This window comes from Miniopterus natalensis, chromosome 13, assembly GCF_054644295.1.
Source record: "Miniopterus natalensis isolate mMinNat1 chromosome 13, mMinNat1.hap1, whole genome shotgun sequence".
In the NCBI taxonomy this organism is placed as follows: domain Eukaryota; kingdom Metazoa; phylum Chordata; class Mammalia; order Chiroptera; family Miniopteridae; genus Miniopterus; species Miniopterus natalensis.
In genome coordinates this window covers 13,652,035-13,677,794 of record NC_142093.1, presented here as the reverse complement: position 1 = coordinate 13,677,794, position 25,760 = coordinate 13,652,035, and the positions used below count along the sequence as shown (strand labels likewise).

Here is a 25,760-nt window from a genome sequence, read left to right as displayed (position 1 = left end):
TGGGCCGTGCCAGAGAGTAACACGCTCTGGAGCCCAGGAGCGAAAAAGCTATAATCAAAATGAAAGGTTGAAGAGCAAGAAGGGGCTAGAATGAGGAGAGAGAGGATGGGCCCTGGATGGACCCAGCGGGAGTCACCCGGTCCGCCTCCCTCAGGACACAGAGTGGCCAGGAGAGGCCTCAGACTCCTGCCCAGCCCTGTACAGCGGTTCACGGGCGGGGCTGGGGCCCGGACCCACGCCCTGGGCCTCCCTGCCCGGGATTCATCCCGCATGGGGGGAGCCACTAAGGAGCAATCACACCCTCTCCTGTCGGTTCCCGGCGGGCAGAGATGGTTCTAGGCTATTTTACTCAGTCGGGCCTGCCTCGCATAGCGCCTTCCAGGGACAGGGCCCCCCTCACCTAAGACAAACCCTGCGGCTAAAGGGGTGGCCTTCCGGAGATGACAGTGGCAGAGGCGAACGGAAGGAATTACTGTTTGCCCAGCGGCACTTGCTGTGTGCGTTTTACAAGCTATCTCAACTAATCCTCAAGTCCCCACTGAGGGGTGTTAACACCTCATTTTACAGACAAGAAGCTGCAGCTCGAGAGAGGGGAGGGGACTTATTAAGGTGATGGTAATAAAAGCAAAGGGAGACTTCCCTTCCCTCGCCGGGTGCGAAGCTGAGGTCCTGGCCCCGCCTCGGCCACTCCGTGCGCTGGGCCAGGCGGGCCAGGTGGTCCCCTGGGTCTGCCCGCGACGCCCCCCTGGCCCCGCTCGAGGCCCGTCCTCCGGCTCCTCCTCACTCTGCGCTCTCCCGTCCGCCTTCCATCTGGAGCATCGCTCTGGCTCATGGCCTCTTTACAAACAGCGATTCTTCGCCCCCTGGGGGGTGTTATCGTCTATCGGTCAACAGGCCGCGCGCCTGGCTTGGCACCTGGGCGACCTGCCCGCTGGGTGAGCTGACCCCCTGCCACCCCAGGGCTCAGCTCAGCGGGCCGCACGGGGCCAGCTGCCGGTGGGCTGGGCGTTGCGACAGGGTGGCTTCTGTCACACGACCTTGTGTTTTTGAGACTCAGCCACATGAAACAGTAGCGCGCGATTCCTTTTTCCTGCTGTAAACAAGGTAGCGGCTAATGTGCCCGTTCTGCGGGTGATGACCATTTAGGTTGGTTCCAGTTTGTTTGGTTTTTTGCCGGGCTGCTGCTGGGGACGTTCTCCTTCCTGTCCCCTTGTGCCCGTGTACAAAGCTGCCCTGGGATCTGTACTTAGCAACCGAAGGGCTGGGTCAGGACGTGAGAAAGTGCAGCTTCGGTCGGGTGGAATAATGCCCGGCTGCTCTGCGGGTCCTCCCTGTCCCCTGCGCCCCACCGCGGTTCCTCAGCCGCCTCCCCTTCCCGCCCTCGCCGCCAGGAACTCGCAGGATTTAAATTTTTGTTAATCGGATGCAAATGGAGTATCTTGTGATCTTAATTTGCATTTGTCTGAACACAGAGGCTGTGTATGTTTCAAACGTTTACGGCAATTTAGGTTTCCTCTTTTGCTCACTTGGGAAGTTATTTTTTCTTATCGATTTGTGGAAGGTCTTTATTCTGGATATTAATTCTTTCTTAGTTTTACGGGGTGTAAATATCTTCCCCCAACATGTAACTTGTGTTCGCCTTAATTTTGCGTTTTTTGAGCAACAGAAATAGTTAATTTTAATATAGTCGGAATTCTCAGTCTTGAAAGTTTGTACTCTCTGCGACTTGTTTAAAAATTCTTTCCTGTCTCAATGTGATATAAAATTTATAACACTTTTTAAGTTCTGCTTTTCACATTTGGATCTTTTAATCCATCTGGAAATTATTAGCAGGAAGTAAATATTATTTTTTTCCATCCAGATAACCAAATGTTTTCATCGGTTTGCCACTGATTTGTAATGACACTTCGGAAATATCTCTAGTTTCCACTTGATTATTGATCTCTCCACGTGCCAATACGATACTGTATAATTACTATAACTTTATAAGTCTTGATATCTGGCCAAAAGAGTTGGCCCATTCCTCTTCCAAGAAACTTTGCAATTTTGGATCCTTCGCTTATCCAGTTAGATTCTAAAATCTATTGTCAGGTTCCATGAGTAAAAAGGGGGTGGATTTTATTAGGATTGTATTGAAAATATAGATTAATTAGGAGATAAATAACATTGCTAGTACATTGACTTTTCCCATCTATGAGATACGGCACAGTTATGGTTAGGTTTATTTTCTTTCTCTGAGGTGCCAATAATTTTTATTATGAATGGGCGTTGAATCATAGCAAGTGCTTTTTCTGCATCTACTGAAATAATAACATGCTTTCTCTCATATTTTTGTGTAATGAATTATTTTAATAACTTATCTAATACTAACTTATCTTTACAATCCTGGGCTAAACTTGATCATGAACTATACTTTCTTTTATACGTTAATGAATTTTTTAATCTAATATTTTGTTCAAGATTTTTGCACCCGTGTTCACAGTGATTTTGAACTATAATTCTCCATTCTCTTGCTTTCTCGTCTTGATGGTGAGTTTGACCAGCTTCATTAAAGAGTTAAGGAACTCATCTTATTTTTAGAATAATTTATATTTTAAAAAAAGGTATATCTGGTCCGGGAATTTTGTGTGTGTGGGGTAGGGAGAGACTAGCTTATCAAGCCATCCAAGGGTTTCTAATTTTTAAAAATCATTATTTAGTCACCAATTTAATTTATTTAAATACAAACTCAGGTTTTATATGTCTCATTAAACCATACTTTATTTTTTCTAGGATTTTGTCTATCTTGTCTATAAGTTTAAATTATTCACATAAGATTATTTCTAATACTCATTTTTAATCTTTTATTTTTTCTAATACTGTTTATTTGTACTTGCCTCTCTTTTTTCCTTGATGAATCTTGCTAGAGATTTTTTATGCATCTGTTCAAAGAACCAGAGATGGGCTTAGTTGATTCTATCATACATTTGTGTTCTATTGTATTAATTTCTGCTTTAATGCTATTGTTTCTTTCCCTCTCCTCTCTATTTAAATTTATTCTATTGCTCTTAAGTTGGATATTAGTGTATTAATCTTCAGTCTTCTAATTTTCTAATATAAATATTAGATTCCACTATAATTTATCTCTTAGCTGCATTCTGCAGGTTTTTGATGTAATATTTTTACTGTAGTTTAGTCATAATAGCTTCCTAGCTTTCATTTTTATTCTTTTACTCATGACTTATTTAGAAGTGTGTTATGTATGTTAACTTCCAGATACATAAGAGGTTTTATGTCATGTTTTCATCTCTGGTTTCTAATTTAATTATATTGTGATCTGATAATATGGTCTGTGTGATACTGATCATTTGAAATAGTTGAGACTTGATTGATTCATACATAGTTAATTTTTGTAAATATCCTACATAGATAGAAGGGTGAAAGAAAAGAAGGAAGGAAGGAAAGAAAAAAGGAAGGAAGGCGAGGAAAGGAAGAATTGAGAACAGGAAGGAAGAATTTGTTCTAAGTATATTTGAGAACAATATTTATTGTCTAATTAGTAAGTGGCAAATTCTACTTTTAAATCTTGTTTGTTACTGGTGCTGTTCAGATCCTCATCGATTGTTTATCTTTATGGTCTAACAATTTTGATAGGAATGTGCTGAAGTAACTCACTATGATTATGGATTTGTCAGTTCCTCTTTTACATGCTCTTAGGCTGTTTTTCTGGTAGGACTATAGTTACATAAGATTTCTTTTTGTTAGTGTTTCACTGGTATGTATTCTTCCATCTGTTCACTTTTATCCTTTGAAGTCCTTATTTTTAAAAAATATGTTTCTTTGGATCCCTTATGTTTTTTATATGTTTCTTGCGAACAGAATATAATAGAACGTTATTTCTCTCTTCCAACCAATTCAACAATTTCTATTTAAACCAGCAAGTTTAATTCTTTCAAGCTTAGAGAGATGATTGATATGTTCAGATTCATTTCTATCAGAGTTAAATTGGTTTATGTATCTATATATACATTGCTTTTTAATTGAACTTAATTTTGTTTTTAAAGCTTTGTTGAGATATAATTGACATACAATACACCGCAGGAGGGAAGACTGGCAGGAAAGGGAGACTCTGGATTTGCAGAGCCAGTGAAATAACCATCCATCATGGTCCCAGGAGACCAGAAGGTGCAGGGAGGCAGGGATCCCCCTGTGGCAGCCCCAGCCGGGCCCACCGGGCTCAGCCAGCACACTGGCAATAGAGGAGGACACCGCAGCTCCCGGGGGACCGCATGCCACGGCTCCCTAGACTAGGCTCTGACTCAGCCCTGACTCTGCCCCCCAGCTGCCCGGGGTCCTTGCTGGGGCACAGCACTCGCTCTGCCACTTCCCCCCTCCTTCCTCTCCTGGGCCTAGATCCCAGCCGGCTGCCCTGCAGGCCTCTATCTCCTCAAGAACCTGACACAACACCCAAGAGACGAGGGCTCACACCAGCACCCCCAAACCCACCTGAGCAGTCCACCCAACAGAGAGCAGGCTCCAAGGGAGCCAGGACATGGAACAGACATGAGGCCGGACAGACAGACATGAAAGATGTCCTCCACGAGAGAGTGGGCAACGATGCGGTTAGCAGGAGCCACTTTGTAAGAGCCAAGGGGAGGGAGAGCGCGGGGACAGAGCGATTGAGAGAGAGACTGAAAAAAGCAGATTTTCTTATCGCAGACGCCTAGCCCAGCCTGTCCAGCAGGCGAGCTCTACTGCGAGTGTTTTGTGAATTCTCATTATTCCGCGCAGGAAGCAGCGTTCCCAGGCGGGGAAAGCAGGTTTACGGTGTGAGTACGCGAAACACGGTTAATCTCGCATTATTATTTATCAGTTCTTGTATCATTTCCACATAACAATTGGAAACCTACTTCTGCCCCACCCTGTGTATGTATATAAATAGGTTACACAGCCACAGCCACACGTTCTATTAAATCTTAACCCCAAATGGAGCCATCTGTTCATTCAGTCAGTCAGTCGGTCGGTCGTTCATTTCAAATGGACCAGCTGCGGTCGGCGGCCAGCGGCGGGTCCATCACCAGAGAACCACACAAGTGAAGGGACAACCTGAAACTGGGATCCAGGGAGGAAACGCGTGGGACCATCTGAACTGAGAAGCCCTTCAGGTGACAGTCACGTCTTTCACTGTTCAACGGACAGTCACCAGCAGGCTGGGTGCCCACGGCCTGGCCACGGACACATTGTCTTCGGGTCTCTAATATGCTTCGGGTTAAGGAGCAGAGCCGTGACTCGCCCTCATGTCTGCACGGGGCTCACGGGGCACAGCGCCCGCCCAGCCTGTCCCCAGGAGTGCGGTGGAGCAGCTGGAGACGAAACCATGCCCTGTGACCCAGGCGGAGCAGCTCGCCCTGTCCATGCCCACGGCCCCGGCCCCCGGCCCCCGGCCCCCGGCCCCCGGCCCCCGGCCCCCGGCCCCCGGCCCCCGGCCCCCGTCCTGCCTGAGTGGCGGGGGTGCGCACTGCGCAGGCCTCTGGGTGACACATCTTTTCAGGGATGTGCTGATGGAGTGACGGTCCCTTCTGGCAGGTGTCCTCGGAACACTAGCTGTGACTAAGTGATTAATATCCCTGGCGGAGGTGAGCTTGCCAGGGGAGAAGTGAGGAATCGTGGCTCAGTTCCACCCCTGCCTTGCGGGCCCTCCCTGACCACACCCTCCTGCCGAGAGTGCCAAGGCCGGGTCCTGGTGCTGGGCAGGCCCAGACCCAGGCGGGCGTTTGCATGTCTGTGTGGGGCCGTCCCTGCCTCAGCACCTCATATAGGAGCCGGGCTCTGCCCCTGCGTCTCCTGCTCCAATCACTCCACCTTCTGCCCTGAATCTGGCCTTGAAATCCTGGAGTTGGCTTCAGCCCCTGCCCTTCGCTCACTCCTCTCATCCCCTCCTTCCATTCTCTGGCTTCTGCCATTTTCATGTCCTTTCTTCCACTCTCAGGGACCCACTCACTAGCCTCGACACCTTTTCCTAAGTACATCTTGGTGACAGTTCTCTATCCACTGCTGGCATCTCCTCAGCGACTACAGGAAAGACCACAGACCCATAGGCCCATGGAGGGCAGACAGGTGACAGAAAGGAGGGAAGTGGGGGGAGGGTGAGCAGATTCAGGGGCACAGTGGGGAGTGGGGAGGACTGGGGCAGATCAAAGAATGCTTGTCCCATTTGGGGACGACCACCACCCGGCTCCAGCTAAGTGTAGCCACAGGGAAGCCACGGGCCCCAATGGCCAGACCGTCCAGAGTTTCGCAAGAGCCCAGCTTTCGTGTATGAAGCCTCTTACTTGATAACACTCGGTAACTATTCACATTGGAAACTCTGAAAACTGTCCTTAGTCTGCATTTTGGAACTTCCTCTGCCCGGATCCCACCTGCGCCTCTGGCACTGTCTCCCAGAGCAGCCGCCCTCCCTGCCGTGACCCACGCTGTGCCACGCTCCAGGACACGAGGCTGCCTGTCATTGTCACACTTCCCGCTCTTGCGGATGCTGCTCCGCTCACTGCCGGTGCTTTCCCTCAGCGCCGGTCCAAGTCCTGGCCTCCCAGGAAGGGTCCCTAGCTGCCCTGCCTCAGCCCCAAGTCCATTGCTGTGACCTCTCTGCCTCACGCTCCCTCTGCACGTGTCCCTCTGTCCTAGGACGAGACACAGCCTGACCTATGTCATCAGCTGCGCCTGTGCCTGTCGCTCTCACACAAGGGAGACTTGGGTACAGGGATGGGTCAGGCGTCGTGCTCATTAGAATTGAGGAGGGTGAACTAACAGAGCGCCACAGTGTGGGTTTGGGAATCTGGGGTGTCAGTGTCCCAAACCCCCTACACACCCAGGCCCGCCTCCACGGCATGGCCTCCTGGGCTGAACCCCCAACTTCCCGGGGCCTCCAGCCCTGAGCCCCACCCCGGCCTGTGGGGCGTGGACATCGGCACCTGCGGAAGTTCTGAGTCACCATCTGAGCTGCGGCCTAATGCTCTTCCCAGGCCTCGTCCTCAGCAACCTGGCCCGCTTGGTGCTTTGCAGTTCCTCCGGTTTATGGCTAAAAACATCTGTATGAAAATGGGCCCTGCCAAAGTGTGTGTACTCACTCGCTCCCACCCCTGCTCCTGCACCTGAAGTCCGGGTCCCTTCCGGCCCTTTATGACTGTTTGCTGTGGAAACGGCTGGCTTCATGGCCCAGGAGGGAGCAGGTGCAGAGGGGCCGGAGAGCAATGAGTTCATCGCGCCTGCTGCTCGCCCTGACCCCGAGGAGCGGGGACGTGAGCCAGAGCAGCCGAGCAAGGACGTGGAACACAATAAAACGTGGGCTGATTTTCTCGGAGGTGTGAGCTGGATGTGAAATGGCCTCCAGATGTGGGTCTGCGAGGTCCCCTAACGATGGAAGCTGGGCTTTTAGCAGCCTCCCTGTGGGAACCAGAGGGCCCTCAAGAGGTGGCAGCTCCGCACGTTTCTTTGCACACAGGCCTCTCATGGTCCCTGGTGCTGGGGCAGCCACTGGGCCCCGGTGTTGGCACATCCACACAGGCCCGGGCCATTTTGACAAGAGCATCTAGGACACAGAGCTGCCCACCAGGCTTATCAGAGGAAGACCGAGTGCTTTTCAGAGTGATCCCCTGAACCCTCGGAGAAGCAAGGGACACTGGGGTGTGTTCCGCATGAAGAGTCGTGTGTGACTGAGACTCGGGAGGGGGGACAGGACGCTGTCCCTGATCACTGCATGAGCTGAAGAAGCCGTGGGTGTCATCAGCCCCACTTCCTGCGTTGACTGTTCTCTGCAGGTGCCCCTCTTCAGTGTCTGGGTTGCACTACAATTCAGTTGAACCAGGGCCATGCATTAAAAGAATTGCACCCCTGGGCTGAAATGATACCAAAGCTGGTTGTCAAACCACTTGGAGATCTCAAAAGGAGCCACCCCTCAGCCGATCAGTGACTCCATCATTGATGTCTCTCTCCGCCCCTCTCCCTTCCTCTCTCTGAAATCAATAAAGATATATATATATAAAAAACCAGAGCCATCCCTCACTCTTTGCACAGAGAGCCAACATTCGCCGTCTGGAAGCATTCAGAGCTGGAGCCTGATTGACCGTAAGGCACTGTGGGCTCCATAAATTACTCTCTGTCGTGGAGATGAGCCTTTTCTTTCCCTCTTTTCAGGCTTTCTGGGTGGACACATTCACGCACCCTCCCCAACGATACCTTTCATGATTTTTTCCCCACCTAACCACCGTCCTTCACCTTCGCATCACTAAGGCCCTGACTCCTCTAGTTCAGAAGGCACCGATGGGCAATTCTCTGTGAGTGTATGCCGTCAGCATCCCTAGTGGCCTTTGGAGGTCTCCCTTCATCCTGCCTCCAGAGTTCTGTCTGTAGGATGTTTGGGGTGGGAACAGGCGAGGTCCCAGCAAGAGGTGGAACAGAATGTCCAAGGGACAGGATGCCTGGCACACCGAGGGGCTCAATAAAAGTTGCTGCTGTGTGTCCTCGGAAAAGCCACCTGCCCTCTCTGGGTTCCAGTTTTACCATCAGCTCTGGCCTTTGCTAATAAAGAAGACAAAGAAGAAAGGACCAGAAAACAAAACGAGTAAGAAAGAAGAGAGAGGGCCGGAGGCTGGGGGGAAAGATCATTGCACATGTTCAGTTCAGACGAACCTCTGCAATGCATCCATTCTGAGTTTTAACTGTAGAAATAAATCTGAAATCAAGATGGTAGATCCAGAGCCCATGTGAGCTACCAAAAGGCAGGACCAGGAAGTGACATTCTTGCATCACATTTTGTGATCATTTTATCACCCTTACAATGGCCCTGAGCTGGGAATTATCATCCCTATTTTTCCAGGGGGGGAAACTGAGGCTCAGGAAGCTTGGGCCGCCTTGAGCTTCACCCAAGCTCAAGTAGTTGGCCCACGATGACGCTGGGGTTAAGCTCAGGTTGGCCTGTGCCCAGCGCATGTGCCCTCCCCACAGCACCAGGCTGCCCTTGGGGAAATTCCAGGTCCTGCCCACAGACCACAGTGACAGTTTCTGCTGAAGGCGGGTGCCTCTAGCTTGAGCTTTACTGGCAGGACAGTTGTTATCACCAGAGGGCAAGCTCAGGTCAAGGGTGCAAATGAGGGCAGAGGAGCAGAGCCAGGGTTAGCTCTTCACATGGTGCTAATCTGCGAGCAGTGGGGCTCTTCTCCTTCTATCTTGACAGCTTGAGGAAGGAGCTGGGGAAGAAGCCGGCACTGAAGCCTGCTCTGTGGCTCCCCGCGGCCTCCCTGAAGATTTCGCTCTAGGATGGGAAGTTTTGCAAATGTGAACACGTCTTTCCCTTTTAATTCCCTGAGACTGCCCAGCATTTCAGTGATACTAGCCACAGGGTGTTGTCCCCAGAACATCTCCCATTGGCGGGTGGGGTGGAGACCAGCTGTGGGTGCGAGGGCAGGGTCTGGGGCCCCAGAGCCTTTGCCTGAGTCTGCAGATGGCAGATCTTGGACATGTAGCGGGGGGTTGGTCGGGTGGCTGGGAGGATGGGTGAAGTCTCCAGGCCACAGAATAAGGAACCTGAGGGAGAGGTTCTAGAACAGGTTTGGCAAAGTATGGGGAAGCGTGAGATGCTGGTGCTCCTTGTATATAGAGAATAGGTGCCCCAGCCCAGTGGCCTCCTCCGAATTGATAAGCTGATCTCCCCAGTTCCACTTTAACCACAGCAACCCATCCTTCCTGTAGCACTGGGGTGGCCTCTTTATTTAAAACATAAACCAGACTGTTGCTCCCTGTGACAACTCTCCACTTCTTGGGTTTGCTGACTGCACTCTGGTTGTGTGAGATGGTGAGGTTTGGGGGAGCCAGGTGAAGCGTACACTCCTGCCTCGACCTTTGCCCTGTGGTTCCTTCTGCTGAGATGCCTTTTCCCCGGAGAGCCACATGGGTTGCTCATTCATTCCCTTCTTGTCTTTACTCAAATGTGCGGAAGCCTGAGCTGTCATCAGTTTTCCCACTGTAGGAGAACGCCGTTCAGCCAACCACACGCTCCCACTCACTTTTTCGGAAATATCCCTATAACACTCTTCCTATTGAGACCACAAAGGAAAATATCAATGATGGGAGAGGCTGGGCCAGTGCGTCATCTTTCTTGGCTGGAAGGAAGGAAGGTCTAGGGTAGGAGCCATGAGTGGGGCCTGCAAATGTCCAAATGGGGGTGTTGTTAGGCAGAACAATGGGCAGCTTCTGCCCACCACTCCTCTGCACAGGACCCGGGCCAGAATCAGGGCTGGTCAACAACTGAGGCCAATGGCACCCATTCCTTAGTCACCACCAGGGGTCAGATGTCCCCAGACACTATGTGACCAGAGGGCAGGGCATATAGGCCTATGAGTGCCCTGTCCTGAGTGGGATGCATGCCCACTGTGGGGATGGGAAGAGGCCAGGCCCTGCTGAAAACCCTTTACCCATTTCCACCCATTTTTTGATTCAAATTTCGACGTATTCTGTGATGGAAGGAAGCTGCGCTGTGAGCATTTCCGGTTCTCCGGTGGGGAACCTAAGGCTTACTTTGAGTATTTTGCTTAAGATCGCACAGTTAGGAAGCTACCCCAAGTCAGCTTTTAATACGGAGCCACCACATCTCCACACTGTCGCATTTCTCCCCAAGACGCGTCCTGTCGCACGTGAGGCAGTGTTTGGAGTTCAGGGGCACTGTACGTGGAACATGGGATCGTGAGCTTGAATCCTGCTTCAGCCATGTGGGAGCTGAGTCGTCACGGGCAATGCCCGTGACCTCTCTGGGACTCGTCCTAATCTGAACATAGTCTGAGAAAGTGCTTTGCAAACTGCAGACTATCTGCCTGTTGCTCATTCGCACTGTGTGGGGGCAGCAAGCAGGGTTAATATCCCGCTGCTTGTTGGGATTATCAGATGGCCGTGATACAAATCATAGCTCCCTTATGGCAGCACAGTGTGCGCCACCTGTGAATTACCTTTCCGAGTTCTCACTGGAAAGCAAGACAGTCAGGGTTTTCCACTGCTATGCAGCAAAGTTCCCAAGCCCTAGAGACGTACGTCAGCGGCAATCACGTATTCTGTCCCAGGCCCTGTCTCCCACCAGCTATGCGGTGGGAAACTCCCATTGTGTGCTGTGGGCTGTGTCCGTTGTCCTTTCACAATTGTTTCTGCAAGTTGCACCACTGGCTGCTGTCGTCAACACTGACTCAGCGCGCAAAGTAGCCAGGGGCTGGCGCCCTCTGCTGGCCGGCTGCGTCCCAGGCGCCTCCAGCCGGGCACCCACCCTTGGGCACCAGACAAAGGCCTATGCCGTGGGCAGGACTTCCTCTCCTTTACCTTCTTCATTTCTGTCCGGCTGGCTTCACGCCTGGAAGCTGGCGCTTCCTAACCAGTGGGTTTTTTGGAAAGAAGGGAAGCATGCATGTGGGCAAAGAATAAAGCACATTTCAAGCCAAATTTCTCCTTTTAGGAGTTTATGTACTAATATATTTTGATAAATTATATCATTAGCCAAACATGATTTGGTTCTTGTAAAAAAAAAAAAAAAAAAAAAGTCTAATTCTTTTCCAGGAGCGGATGGGTTTGCATCTCAATTTATTTTGCTGTTATTTTGAATTTGTAAATTTCTGCGCCCAGCGTTAGTTGAGAACAGGCTCCTTTCTGAATGACTTCCAGGGAATCACTGCTAAGAATTTATTGTGAGAAAGAATGGATCAGATGCTGGGCTGAACACTGCTGGGATAAGAGAAATATGAGACACCCTTATCTCCGCTCTCCAGGAGCTTATAATCCAGCTGAGGCGATAAGACTGAAAAATAACAGTAACGTAACATACAGTCCAGTAGGAGTTGCCGAGAAATATCACCGTGCCAGGAGGGCGTTTCAAGAAGACTGAGCAGGAAAAGCTGCGGAGAGAAATGGGATTTGGCTGGACTTGGGTTGATGAAGCCCCTTTCACAGGTGAGGGATACGAGCAAGGGCGGGAGAGGGCGAGGGGTGTGTGGGGTTTGGGCAGCAGTGAGGTTTGGGCAACCAGTTGTGTTGATCTAGAAAGGTTCACGCCTGGGGAGATCCTGGGCCCAAGGTGGGGCTGGGTTGGGGGAAATTGGGATAGGTAGGGCCTGGGCTGCCTGACAGTCAGCAGTTAAAGCAGGGGGTGTGAGAGGGGCCCCTTGATTAAACTGGGGCTGTGGGGAGATCAACTGGGCCCTGTGTACGGAGACTGGCGCATGGAGAGCTTGGAGCGGGGAGAGCTGGTAGGAGCTCCCAGACCTGCCGGGACTAAAGCAGCAGGGAGAAAGGGCTGCCCCCGAAGAGGAAGGCCGGGCGGGAGGCCGCCCCGACTGTCCAGGCAGGTGAGGGAGGGAATGGGTGTACGCCAAGACCCCGTGCCTGCAGAGCTGGGAGGAGAAGTGCGGCAGCCCCCAGGGAGAGACGTTAGAGCTGCTGCGTTTGTGTTTCGACAGGTTTCCCAGGGAAAGAGAAACGCTTCCAGTGCTGCGTTGCTGAAGTCTGAGTGAGCTGTGTGGAGGCGATGGCAGACTGTTGATGAGATTGTGCACAACTGTGGGGTGCCTTGGGTTCCCAACTGTCCCGTGTTGACGGAGAAGGCTGCCGGCCACTTTGTGTGTCTCACTGTGCAGGGGTCAGGGACCCTCTCTGGAAGCCACGCTGATTTTCCCCAACTCCACGGGGGTTTGGGAAGTTCCACAGTTGAGGTGGACAGCTGGCCACCTGCATCGTTTCATCCTGTTCTCTTAACGTTCTCTTCAGTCTTCTTAAAATGCATCCTTGTGTTCCAGGGGCACAAACTTCACCCCTGGCTCGGGAGGGGGGCAGCAAGGAACCCCCATTGTATTCTGGGCAGGTAAGTGGTTCAGGAATGAGCACTGAACCCCAGTTTAGGATTTCTGCTTGGGAAGCAGCCTCTTTGGCTCCTTCCCACTGGATTGGACCCGAGTGGATGTAGGGCTGAAGCGACTGCAGGCATCAAGCCTCCACATGGGCCCTGCCAATCAGGCTGGTGTGGCAGGAGCACACGAATTGTCTCTTAGTAAATTAATTTTAAAGTGTTTCCGCATGAGGATCGCGTGGTCTGTGTGTGGATTAGGATCTGTGCGCGTCCAGGGCTTCCTGGCATTTGCAGCACTCTCATGGGAAACCCACAGGGAGTTGCGTAAGCCCTGTGTGTAACTCGTCAGTGAGACGAGTGCAGCGGAGACGGGAGGCGCTGGGAGACTATGCGCTCCAGCCGGCCCGACGGGCCAGCCCTGGACACGGGCTCTAGAGGTCTGCGCTCTCCCTGCCCCTCGTGCCCCTTCCCCGGAGAGTGACGCTGTGGGCCCCTCCCAGAGGGACTCCTTCAAGCCAAGTGCTTGCTGCAGAACCAGGAGGCAGGGGAGCGTCGCAGAGCTTACGCGAGTAGGTTCTGTAGGGGAGGAAAAGAATTGTCCCTCTACCCTTCTGAGTTCTTGGCTGAGACCCCTGTAATACAAGAGATTAACAAGAGAAAAACAAACGGAAGTTTATTAACAAGTATCCCTCAGGTATACATGGGAGGAACCAGGAAAAAATGAGGAACTCCTCAAGGTGACTTCAAAGTCAGGATTAAACAGCATTTTAATGGGGAAAGGGGACGGGTTAGGGCTGTTAGGGGGAGTCAATGACTTTTCCTTGGGAGAGATGGGAGGTGTGATAGTTTGCGACAGTTGGTTTGGGTGGGGTGTGAACTTCTGGTCTTTTCTCCTGTGACAGGAGTCAGTCTTCCCTGGTTGATGGTATTCCCAGGAGGGGATTTATGGGAATCAGATTGCTTTTGGGGGATCATCTTCAGACAGAGAAGGAAAGTTCAGAGAAAGCCTCTCCCTGCATCTGCTGTTTCTCAAGTGCCTACAGCTCAAAATCATCAATATGGAAGCTGCATGTTTTGGGGTGGCGGGTCCTGAACTCCTAGTCATTATTTTGGGGTTGGCATATTCTGCTCCCCTTCAGTTCCATGATTTTCATGTGTTTGCTACGTACATTTTTTACATTTTTCAAGTTTGGGTCTAAGATTTGCTTTGTAGAGAAACCCCCTGAGAGTGGGGGGTGGGGGGAGTATCGAGTCCCATTAACCTCTTACACCTAGCGGTGCTGGGTACAACCGCACACCTGCAGAACGAACTTGCCCTCAGGGCTGGGCTGAGAGGGAAGCTCTGACTACAGCCACTGACCCTGAATTCAACTGGGGCCTCTGACTCTTCCGATTAGGGGGGCAGCATATTCCCTCCCTGTTCAGTCATTTTTTTAACACCTTTGAAGGGCTCTGACTGCTACATATTATAAGGCTAGAACAACGTGTAGAAACAAAGTAGTGCCCCATCCTGCAAAAACAGAAACATGACACAGGGGTCAACTCTAATTCACTCCACTTTATTCTGGGGTTTACATCACAGATGACACAACTCACAAACATACCACTGGACGCTGAAAACTAAGGCCTTCTGTGAGTTATTTTTATGATCCTTTAAAAAATAAATTACCAAACCCAAGGCTCTCTTCTGAAATAAAAACTGAAGGTCAAGTTGGTACAAGACACCTTTAGGGCCACGTCTGATCCGAAGCTCACCCTGTTCAAGACCATTGTGTTCTCTGCGGCGTAACCAGCTCAGGCCACCTCGGCCCCAGCGCCAAGGCGTCCCCCGCGGTGCCGGCGCAGGAGCCACTCTCGAGGCCTTTCCCCAGGATACGCTCGGCAGAGTCCTCGGGACAAGGAAAGAAAGGGCCTTGCGACTAAGGCACTGAAAGCACATTATTTATACAAGGAAATGTAAACAATTGAATGCCACAGGCTCCCTCCGGTCCCCTGGAGGATGCGAGCTGCCGGGCAGGGCCCGGCTGGGGGGCCGGGGGACCGAGGATGCCCCCCCTCCCGGCGCCCAGGCTCGGCTCCCGAGAGGCTTCTGACGGAGTGCTGCCCATCTAGCCTGCGGGTGACTCAGGTACGGATCTGTGTTTTAATCGGCTAACGAACAGGGAGGGATTTTATCAGCAGCTACAGGCTCTCACACTGATTTTTCTTGTAGTCTTTGACCACGTCCTCCCACTGAATCGCACCTCCTGTGGCTGTTTCGTCAGTGACTTCTGCGGGGGAACCTGGGACCTCATCAGTGCCCCTCCCCGGGGTCCCATTTTCAGCGTAAGGGTTCCTGTCCTACACACACCACTCGCTTCATTGACAAGTTTCCGAATGGTAAAGATTTAACGACTGGACACAGAGCCCTGTAAATGTGTCCGAGCCCCATGAGTTTACCTTCAAAGGCCCGAAGGGGCATGAAGCCTGTGTCGGCAGGTGCTGAGTCCACAGCGACAGGGTGGGGAGGTGTGCGGTCATTCCTCAGGCCAACCACACGCTGAAGCTAAGCGAATTCCAAGTGACACTTTCTTATCACCTTTAGATAGCTCTAAGTTCCGGAGCATGAACCGTGTATCTCTTCAAATTTTTTAAATAAGAAAAATACAAACGTGTAGAAAAGCACAAATAAGCAACTTCTTTCTTTCTCAAGTTATTTCTAATTCTTACAGGAAGTACATCATCTCTGTTCCTCAGTTTTAGTGCTTATGAATTTTAGGTAGGTCAAAAAAGTTTGCATTTTATCTTAAACATGTTTTTTGTTTTAAATGATCAAAACCAATTTTTTAGAAAGAAAGGAAAAGGTTTTCCCTTGCACAGGCTCAAAGGGTTAAAAAGGACATTTAACCCTCTGAACTTGTGCAAGGGAAGACCTTTTCCTGAGCAATGGGCTGAGAGAGGTTGGAGGCAGGGGGGCCTGCAGTGTGAACACCTGTGGGGTAGAAAACCCAGCTCTCCTCCTATGCCCAGGACAGATGCAGTCCCGACCCTTAAGACTATTTCTGTGTTTCTGAATATAACCAAAAGAAGCCTGAGAGAAACTAAATTGGAAACCTCCTTTATTAAGAAAAAATTAAAATATAATAAAAATACCCTAAAAACTATATACAGCGGGCTTGCAGCAGGTGCACACAATACTAATTAGAAGCTCCCGGCAGGTCAAACAGCCTCGAGGGCGCAGTTACTGCAGGTTGGTGGGTCTGGGCGGAGGCACCAGTTCTCTTCCAAAAAGAGGCGTGTGGACAGTGCTCTGCACACACGGTCCTTTCTGGAAGAAGCCTCCCAGTAAGTTCAGCTCCCACCATGCTCACCGTTCGTGGCAATGCACATTTCAGTTGTGGGATGAAAGTCACTGTCAAGCAAACATGAGATGGAATTAAGGGGGAGGTGTTCATGCCAAAAGAGCACACGGAGCAATAAATGGCTTCTGAGGCTGGGTCGAGGAGGGAGTGAAGCTGACAGGTTTACTAACAGCTAAAGACTTCTAATTGCCTCAGATTTTCTGCTGCTCTAACCAGCATCCTCATCATGTGACAAAAAAGCAGTGGCAGTTTCAGTGGAGTGGAAACGGCGACCACGCATTTTTCATGCCTCAGGAGGTTGCTGCTGTTGGTTTGCTGGATTTTCCATTGACTCCAAATGACTGGAACAATTGGTCAAAACTGGGTTTAAATTTTACTGTTGAAAGAGGAAGCCTAGGACTAAAAATGAGAGAGATCCCTTTCTTGTTATTAAAAAAAAAGGATTCATGTTTATGTTATTTTGGTTTTAAGAGTAGAGTCTGTAGAGACTACAGGGTTGAGTAACTTAGGATAAACCCTTATTGGCCTGTCTGCTAGTGTTTTGCTGTTTCAATGGCAGAAATTAGAAACCCTGTACATGTAGAAAATACACTAACCTTCCGTTTTTGGGCAAGTTTTAAAGGAATAGCTCCAAAAGAGACAACTTCAGAGGAGAGTTCCTGATTGCAGTACCAGAACGTTCTACCCTTTCCCCTAAAAAAGTGGCTTTTTACTGTTTTTAACACAGGCGAGGCGACACCTGCCAACACTGTAAAGAAAGCAGCACTAAGCCTGTGGGATTAAGTAGACATGAAGCACTAAACGGTATTAATTCCTATCATTAAAAATTCAAACTGAGGTTTCTAAGTGGCCCCCTGAGACAGTCCAGGGCTTATTGTCCACATGAGAAAAGGGCACAGGTGGCCTTCCGATGTCTGGGTCAGCGCAAGGCTAAATGCTAAGATCTGATGAATAATGAAGGGCCTCCTATCAAAGTATTTGGACAGTTCAAGGACAAGAGATTTCTGTTTTCTGGTTATATGGAAGGATGCAGTAGTTTGGCATAAAAAGGAGTTGGGAGGGAGGGAGCGAAGGAAGTGCCAGCATCTGAGCTGGGCCAGTGCTCATGAGCCCCAGATCTGCTCTTGTCTGGGGGCTTGTTAGAAAATGGGATTGAGCTCTGAGGAAATCTAGTGTCCCGTCTGAACAGCCTGACGATTGTTTAAGAGTACTCTGGTCCGAGCCTGAGTTGTTTCACAGCAATTGCTCCCTGCTATGCGTATTGAAATTACATTCAGAGATTAAAAAAAAAAAAATTGTGTGTATAGTGATATTTTTCCACAAAACAAAGTGCAAATGTCTTTAACAAGTAATGATGGTAGTAAGAAATATTTGATGTAGTCATGCAAAAATGCATCTCAGCGTACAAAGGCTTACAACCTTTCCCAAACAGAGACCCTTATAATCTCACTCATCTTTCTTTTCATTTAAATGGGGCTGTTTGTGTAAAAAACGGTAGCATGCAAGTTCCATGACCTCCAGCCCACCAAATATTCTCTCCTGCAGTACAAAGATGACAATGGTGATTATAAAATACCACCGAACAAGACTGTACAAATAGATGAGGAGGCACATGGCAGGGCTGAACAGGGTCCAGTACAGCAAAGAGAGAAACTTGACCACGAGGACCCTGAGCTCAGACTTGCAGGGTGGGATCACAGGCTGCCCGGTGAAGTAGAAATCCTTCTCACCTCGGTAGAAGGAGCGCAGCCTCTCTTCCTTCTCCTCCCACCGCTTGTGGCACCAGAGCTGCAGGTCCTCCCTGGATGCGGGCAGGGTGTCCACTGGGTAGCGGTGGACGTGGAAGTGGATCTCTTTGGGGAAGTCCCCCCTCAGGAGGTGCCCCTCTGTTTGCGGGACGTTGTGAGGGTATGCCACCGTGATGTCATGGACAGCGTCGAGGTTCTTTCCTAGGTTTGGAAAAGATGAAAACAAAGGCTGAGTAATATCAATTGGGCGGCAATGCTGATTCACAAGGCAGAGCCCAAACCGGGAAAACTGTCAGAACAGAGTGGGCTGCGATGAAAAAACAGGGCTATAAATAAATGCTGGTGTCCCAGCACCCGGGTCAACACTGACCAGTCACGTTTGGTTTTTCATCTGCTTGCTAATTACCATAGAGACCTTTAGGAAGAAATTATCTTCATCCGTGGAAACAGTAACCTACATTCTAGAACTAAACAGATAAGCACATAAGTTAGATTTGAGACAGGAACAAAAGAGCACAGGACCAGCCCTTTTACAACAACAGGATTCACTGCCTGGATGCCTCCTATTAATACACCCTTCTGTCCAAATAAAACAAACTGTCCATCTTTAACCCAGTGTTACCATGACAGCTACTGGAAAGAGAAACTTAGAATCAGACTTGATAAAGTGGTGAGACACCCATGAAAACCTCCATATGATGTTTTATTTTTAAAAACATACCAACTTGAAGTCTGAGTAAGACCCTGAGCCGGTATTGCCATCATCCTCAGCACTCTCGTGATTAACTGCTCTGGGGTTAAGTGTTTTCAGCAGTCATATGCTAGATGCTGGAGCTAAAGAGATGAGTAAAACATGGGCCCTAACCTCACTCATGAGTTCACAACAGAACCAGGGAGACAGGCATGCACAGTGCCCTCAATAGGCCAGAGGGCATCTGTAAGGGGGTGGGGGGTGGAAGGAGGGGAGGGAGCAGGCGAGGCAGGTGGAGACGGGGCAGAGTCAACCTCCCGGCACTAAAAGCTGGCTGGAGGCAGACAACAGAGGCCTTCATTGTCAGACTTGAGAATTTGAACTCAGTTCTGGAGGTGATAGAGAAGCACCCTGAGTGGTGGAAACCCACTCAGGATGTTTAACAGAGAAGGGATCAGATGGTTTCATTTTAGCAAGGATTACCTTGGGGGCAATGACAAGAATAGTTTGGAGAGAACCAAGGGCAAGAGAGGTAGGAAGAGTCATTACAAGACAAGAAAGGCAAGAAATGAAGAGAAGGTGTGGGCCAAAGGAAGTGACAAGGTTCAACAAAGTTACAAGGTAGAACTGCTGTCAGAGTGAAAAGGTAGAATGAGCCCAGGTTTGTTTCTGGCCCAGGGAGCTGAGTGGATGATGGGGCCTTTGAGATTACAAATGTAAGCAGACTGTAAGATCTTTAAGGAATCATGAGGACCACCAAATTGAACACTGTACAGAAGGCCCAGAGAGGTTAAGTTTTTTGCCCAAGGGCCCACAGCGTGTTGGTGCACAGTGTCTGTTGTTTTCTTCTGTGCCATGTTATCTTCAGTGACAGACTTTTTATGTGGACTTTGATCCATTAAAGAAGTATATGATGCAGGCAAAATTAATCTGGTACTGTGGTTGGCTGTGGCTGTGGAAACTGATTGGAAAGGAGCATGAGGTAATTTTCTGAGTGGCAGAAACATTCTATATCTAGATTAGGGTACAGATTACATCAAACTGTGCATTTAAAACCTGTGCATTTCACTTTATTTGAATTTTACCTCGATATTAATAACAAAGAGATGCAGCAACTTCCCCGCCTTATCTCACCAAGTTCACCCTTTCTACTGAAACTGCTAGGTTGTGCTCATTTTATTTTTGTGATTCTGTAAGTCCTCAATGTTTACTGTCTGACTGATTTACTTACTGACGGAATAAATTACTTAAACTCTCTGTGGCTTACTTAGTTCCTGTATCTATAAACTACCTCATAGGGTTGTGAGGATTAAATCAGATAATACATGTAAAAACACATAAAACAGGATCTGATACATAGTTAGTGCTCAATAAATGTTAGTGGTTGCTGGTGTTATTATTGAATCATAATGTTAGTATGTTAGGCTCTAACCTGCCATCTCTACCTTAGCTCCTATTGGCCCCCTGGTGCCAGTATGGTATTTGTGGGGGAAAAACTTCATTTGAATACCCTCTCTATAATACTTCCCATGGTTTGCCTGGGCCCTGATTTTTTCACCCTGTTGTCATTTCTAAGCTGCACTGGATCTTTAAGCATCACAGACACTCAGAAATGCATTAACACCAAAGCCAAAGAGGAAGAAATGGAGAAAGGCTTTTACACATGGAGAGTCAGTCGACTGTCTTGATAACTTTTAAACTTTACATTAAGTAAATAAAGGTCTCCAGACAACGCAAAGCCACAGGTAATTCTTTACTGCTGGAAGAGCTTACTTTTCACATCACCCTAGAAAGACCTCCTGGCCCAGGGAGTTAGGAGGTTAACAGAAAGTTAGCAGGGCTGGAGGGGCTTGGTTCATTTTTAAGTGACAATAATGAAATGAATATTCAAAAGCTGAGATGTGCCTTTATTTCATTTACCAATATATAATGGAATTAAAATAATGCAGTCATAGATAAAGTTCCTGCAACTGTAAAGGATTTACACTGTCTTTCAGGAGGAAAAGAATAGGTTTAAATATGCAAATTAAGTGGCTACCATTACTGAAAGCCATTTTTAAAAGATTTAATTGCTTTGCAGATTGTTTAAATTTTAAATCTAGATGCTGTTTAGATCTGTCATCTGTTATATGGGACTTGAAAATGGAACTGTTCCGTTTCTGATACGGTGTCCACTGGAAAGCTTCCTATTTCACTATCATTTTGTAAAGCTATCATTCCATTAAAAGAACCATGGGCACCTGGGCCGACATAATTTTCTTTTTTCCCTGGAAGAACAGAACAAACACTTGCTCAACATTTCAAATCTTAATTTTTAGTCTCAGGCTGAAACTGAGGGCACTTTGAATACTTTAATCATGTTTAATTAACCAACAGAAGTTTAAAAGGTATGACTGGAACTTCCAAATGCAATTACAGAAGGGAGTTGTCTCCAAGCATATCCAGTTGAGCCCATGATTATTAGAAGAGTCCTACCCAATATGAAAAGCTCACTGGCAATGGGAGAGAGCCAAAGATTTATACCTTTGTATGCTTAAAATGAAAGAACTGAGGGAAGAAATCCTGGTTTGCCCAGGGCTGATAAAGATCAGACCCAATTATTTATAATTCTGTGGCAGAGTAATAGAAATATAACCTTTTTTTTTTTTATCCCAAAAGGATCTATAAGCTTTGATAACAATTGACATTTTTCTTTTTCTCATTCCATAATTAAATGTATGCTGAACATACAAAAATATAATTTATTTTGGATCTCATTTTAATACCTGCTTTAAAAAAAATGAAAAATTCTATTTTCTATTAGCCACATCCAAATCCATAAATCTAACTACATAGATGAAGTAGCTTGTCATCTAAGGTGTTTATGTTAAAGGAAAATGCTGAGTCCTTGGGTAAGAGGTTGGCATGCTTTTCAGGTGTGTGCTGTTTTTCAGATTAAAAAAGAAAATTATCCCAATTGGATAAAAGTTGTATTAGTAACTAAATAATTATTCATTGTGCCACTTTGACACTGACATATAATAGCACATGGCTAATAATAAGCATGACAAATTGGCACTAGTCAGTACACTTGGAAGAACAGTTTTGAATGTACAGATTTGGATATATTTAGACTAAAAATACCAATGAATTAAGACTCCCTTCAGCTTCACAATAAAAGGGCATGCATCAACCGCTTAAAATCAACTGATATTAAGGCTCAAACAGTACTATTTTCGTTGTTAGAGAAAACACTAGTTTCCTACTAGGAACATTATTCATTTTTCCTTCTGTATAAGTTGGATACTTGCAGAACAAGAGGGAGAGTCAGAGGGCTCCCCGTCCTGCCTCTTATCAGTCCCATGATCTTGGCATGTTCCCTCTATGCCTCATGAGGACATGTGGATGACAGTAATACCCACTCCCACAGGGGCCTGTGAAATCAACTGGGATAGGACATAAAACCCTTAGAGACGTGCCTGGAATATGAAACATGTTCAGGTCCTTGTCCCTGTTATTCCTGTAGGCGGGATGATCACCTGTAACACCCGAGGAAAGCTTAGCTTAGGCTGCTCCCCTTGACCTTCCTTCTCTCTTCCTTTCTCTTCCTTTGGGAGAGAGACCGGGTCTGCTTTAGTGTGCACCTGGGTTTATCCTCTGATGTGCAGCCCAGGCCTTCCCGCACTGCAAAAGCAAAGCCAGTTTGGGCACTGACCTGGGCTCTAGGAAGAGGCCCTAATTTATCTCCTGATACTATATTCCTTTCCTTCTCTACTACTTCTCCCTTAGACATTTAAGCTAAGCATAGATAGTAAAGCCTCTGATGGCATTCAGAATTAGAAGCTGATACTCAGAGCTCTAGGATCACTGGCCTGCTACATCTTGTTTTTGGTTAAGTCAAAATTAGTACCTACTCTTTACTCAGAAAGAACCATCCTGGGCTTAAAAACCAGACTTCAGCTGGGAAGGTGAAACTAAAAGTGGTTTCCTTGTGAACAATCTTGCGTATGCAACCTGAATTCGTTTCTTAGAGATAACTTCAGGGACACATATTTTTACATTCCTCTCCTAAATCTGTTGAACTTCTTGTGTTTTGTATAAATGCATGAAATCTTTTCAGTCCTGAATATCTCTCTTCTGATGGGCCCTGGATCTCTGGATTTCCCAAACAAGTTTGATTTTCTAGACAGAATGAAAACATGTTGACCTTTTCCACAATTTGACAATATTGGTGCATTAACAGATCATCAAAGGCAAGACCTGAATAATAGGAAGTACTTGCTGAGACCAGAAACACACATGTATATAAAATATGCCTTGATAAAGAGATCTACCGACTTCCAAAAATGGGACAGTAATGTACATACTGTTTTATAACTTGTTTTTCCAAGCATCTTTCCCATCCATGCCATTAAAGTTTTAAAATATAATTTTATGGATGTATAACATTTGATTATATATAAATTAAAAAAAATAAATTCCTTCCAGATGCATGTAGTTGACTGCTAACTTCACCTCTCCTCTTGGATGTCTAATTAGTACCTCAAATTTACCATAGACTAAACTGAATTTCCTCCTGATTTGCCTCCAAAACCTGTGCTTCCCAGTTTTTGTCTCCATTAGAGGCAAAACTGTCCTCCTCCAGCTCAGGCCAACAACCTTGCAATCATCCTTGTCTCTTCTCTTTTTATTGTCAAACTGAGAGTTTATTAATATATATTCCCCTTCTTATTCTTTTTAATTTTTCAATTATAGTTCACATTCAATATTATTTTGTATTGGTTGCAGGTGTACAGCATAATGTTCAGACAGTCATATACTTTACCAAGTGTTCCCCCGATACTTGCAGTACCCATCCGGCACCTTACACAGTTATTACAACATTACTGACTGTGTTCCCTGTGCTGCACTTTACATCCCTGTGACTATTTTGCAACCGCCCATTTGTACTTCGTAATCCCTTCACATCTTTCACCCAGTCCCCCAACTCCCTCCCTCTCTCTTATACTCCACATCTAATCCATCAGAAAATTCTACCGTTTCTACCTTGAAAGATATCCAGAATCCAGCCAACTCTTAGCACCTCACCGATTTTACCTTAAGTTACCTCCTCACACATGGATCATTACAAATATTGTTCTAATTGGTCTCCCTGTTTGCCCACCCTCCCCCCTGCAGCTTCTTTTCAACATAACAAAAGAATCCTTTCATGTTAGTCACTACATTAGAGCCCCCTTTTGCCCCTCGCCCCAAGGGCCACCCTTTCACTCAGAACGCCAGAACCCTTGCAATGACCTACAGAGCCCTACCCGACCTGCGCACCGGCGGCCTCTGCCCTAACCCTGCTCCTACTCAGCTGGCCCACTGCTCCAGACACACCGGGCTTTGTGCTCTCCTTTGAACACACCAGGCACACTGTTCCTCTCCGACACGCTCTTCCCCATCTTCACCTTCTCAGGGAGGCCCCGAGCAGGCCGTCCTCCCGATTTACTTTACTCTCTAGCCCTTATCACCACCTGACATGCACATACCTTACTACCTGTTTGTTGTCTGTTTCCCTCCTGCTAAAATGAAAGCGCCATAGGGCAGTAAGTTTTGGCTGTTTTACTTACTGGCATATCCCCAGTGCTGCTTCAGTGTGCTCAGTGAGTACCTGCTCACTGACTAAAATGAGGGCGCAGAGAAAGGGAAACGGAGCTGGGCTCCCCTCTGGTATGTTTCTGCCTGGAAGAGCGCCCGAGGAGAGCCCGTGCAAACCGCCTACAGCAGAAGGTGCCCTGAGAAACTGCGGCTGGAGAGGAACAGTGATTTCTGACCCTCCAGACTGCAGGAGAGAAGGCAGACAGGAATTTATGCTTCTCCTCTTCTGTGAGCACCAGACACTTTGTTCGGCCTGCGGTTCTGCCACTCTACACCTCTATTTGTACTCACTGTTATTACTGCTACTCTTTATGAGTTATCGGCAACCTGAGAATAAAAGGATTCAGATGATGTACTGGAAAGTTAAGGTAACATGTGTGGTGGCAACAGGTCAAGGGGGATAAGGGAGCTAACTGATACCCCAACACTGGGACATCTACAGGTGCCACAGGATAGGAAGCTAGGGATCTATTCACTGTGGACAGGCGCCTACTAAAGAGCTAAGTGGGTTTGATATCCCCCCCCCCCCAAGTTTCAAGGTGAGTATTTTCTAGCTTATGGCAGAGTTGACAATGTTAAGTTTAAGTGTATGATGCTATTCTACACTGAGATCCCGATGTGTACTACCAAATGCTTCCTCTGTCACTTCCCTCTGATAACAAGACACTTCACTGTGCATGCTGGAATGCAGCCTCTTCAGTAATCGAGGTATCACCGTGGAAGCATGTTTCCTAATCAATTCCCTGTCTTTAGAGAGAACTAACAAATTCCTCAGAGAAAACCTTGTCATTCTCTAGGGTGCTACTGTTTTTTAATGTCCATGAGACACAGAGGTTTCCACTAGCTCAGAGCTCGTGTTTCCAGCGGTGCAGACATTACTCTGAAAGCAGTCACTGCAGCCTTACCGACAGACGCTCCCCTTTCTACTCTGACCTCTTCTCAGCGGGTCTCCTCTGCAAGCAACCACAGTATCTCATCAGTTATAGATCATCACCCTGTTAGGTCACATGGTCTGCTAACTGGTTCATCAACAACCTCCCTCTGCTAAACTGGACAAAGCAACCCCTTCACTGCTGCTGAGCTGCTCAGAGCCCCTCAGGCCATGCCCAGCCCTGTTAGGAATCTTAGCCAACTTGGTCTGAGATCTCAGTTTCCAATCCCAGCTTCAAAGCACCTTCTTATCAGCCTTTGCCTTACTGACTCAGGCTCCTATCATACCACTGTTCAAAAAAGAACATTTCAAACAGGGCAGAAGAGAGTGCGGGGGAGAACTAACACTCTCAGGAACCTGGTAACTCAAGGGATACAACTGGAAATGGGGACCCCGGAAAGTTCAGGACGCGGGAATGCCTTTCCCCTCTCCTGGCACCCCTCTCTCCCTCAACTGAGAATGTACACACACGCTCTCACTCATACTCACACACGCTCTCACCCTCCCTGGATTTCCAAAAATGGGACCTAAATTACGATCAGAACAAATAACTTAGTTCAGTTCGCTTCATAATGGA

General features: G+C 47.9%; 1 protein-coding gene across 2 annotated transcripts in view; it reads right to left on the bottom strand.

The window, feature by feature from the left end:
- Positions 1-17,255: 17,255 nt before the first annotated feature.
- LCLAT1 (lysocardiolipin acyltransferase 1) overlaps positions 17,256-25,760 on the bottom strand; it is a 94,230-nt gene continuing 85,725 nt past the window's right edge. For both annotated transcript variants that reach the window (XM_087823442.1, XM_087823443.1), the window contains exon 6: positions 17,256-18,143. In XM_087823442.1, the coding sequence (XP_087679568.1) occupies positions 17,641-18,143 (503 nt within the window). In that variant the 3' untranslated portion in view covers positions 17,256-17,640. The remainder of the gene's footprint in view (positions 18,144-25,760) is intronic.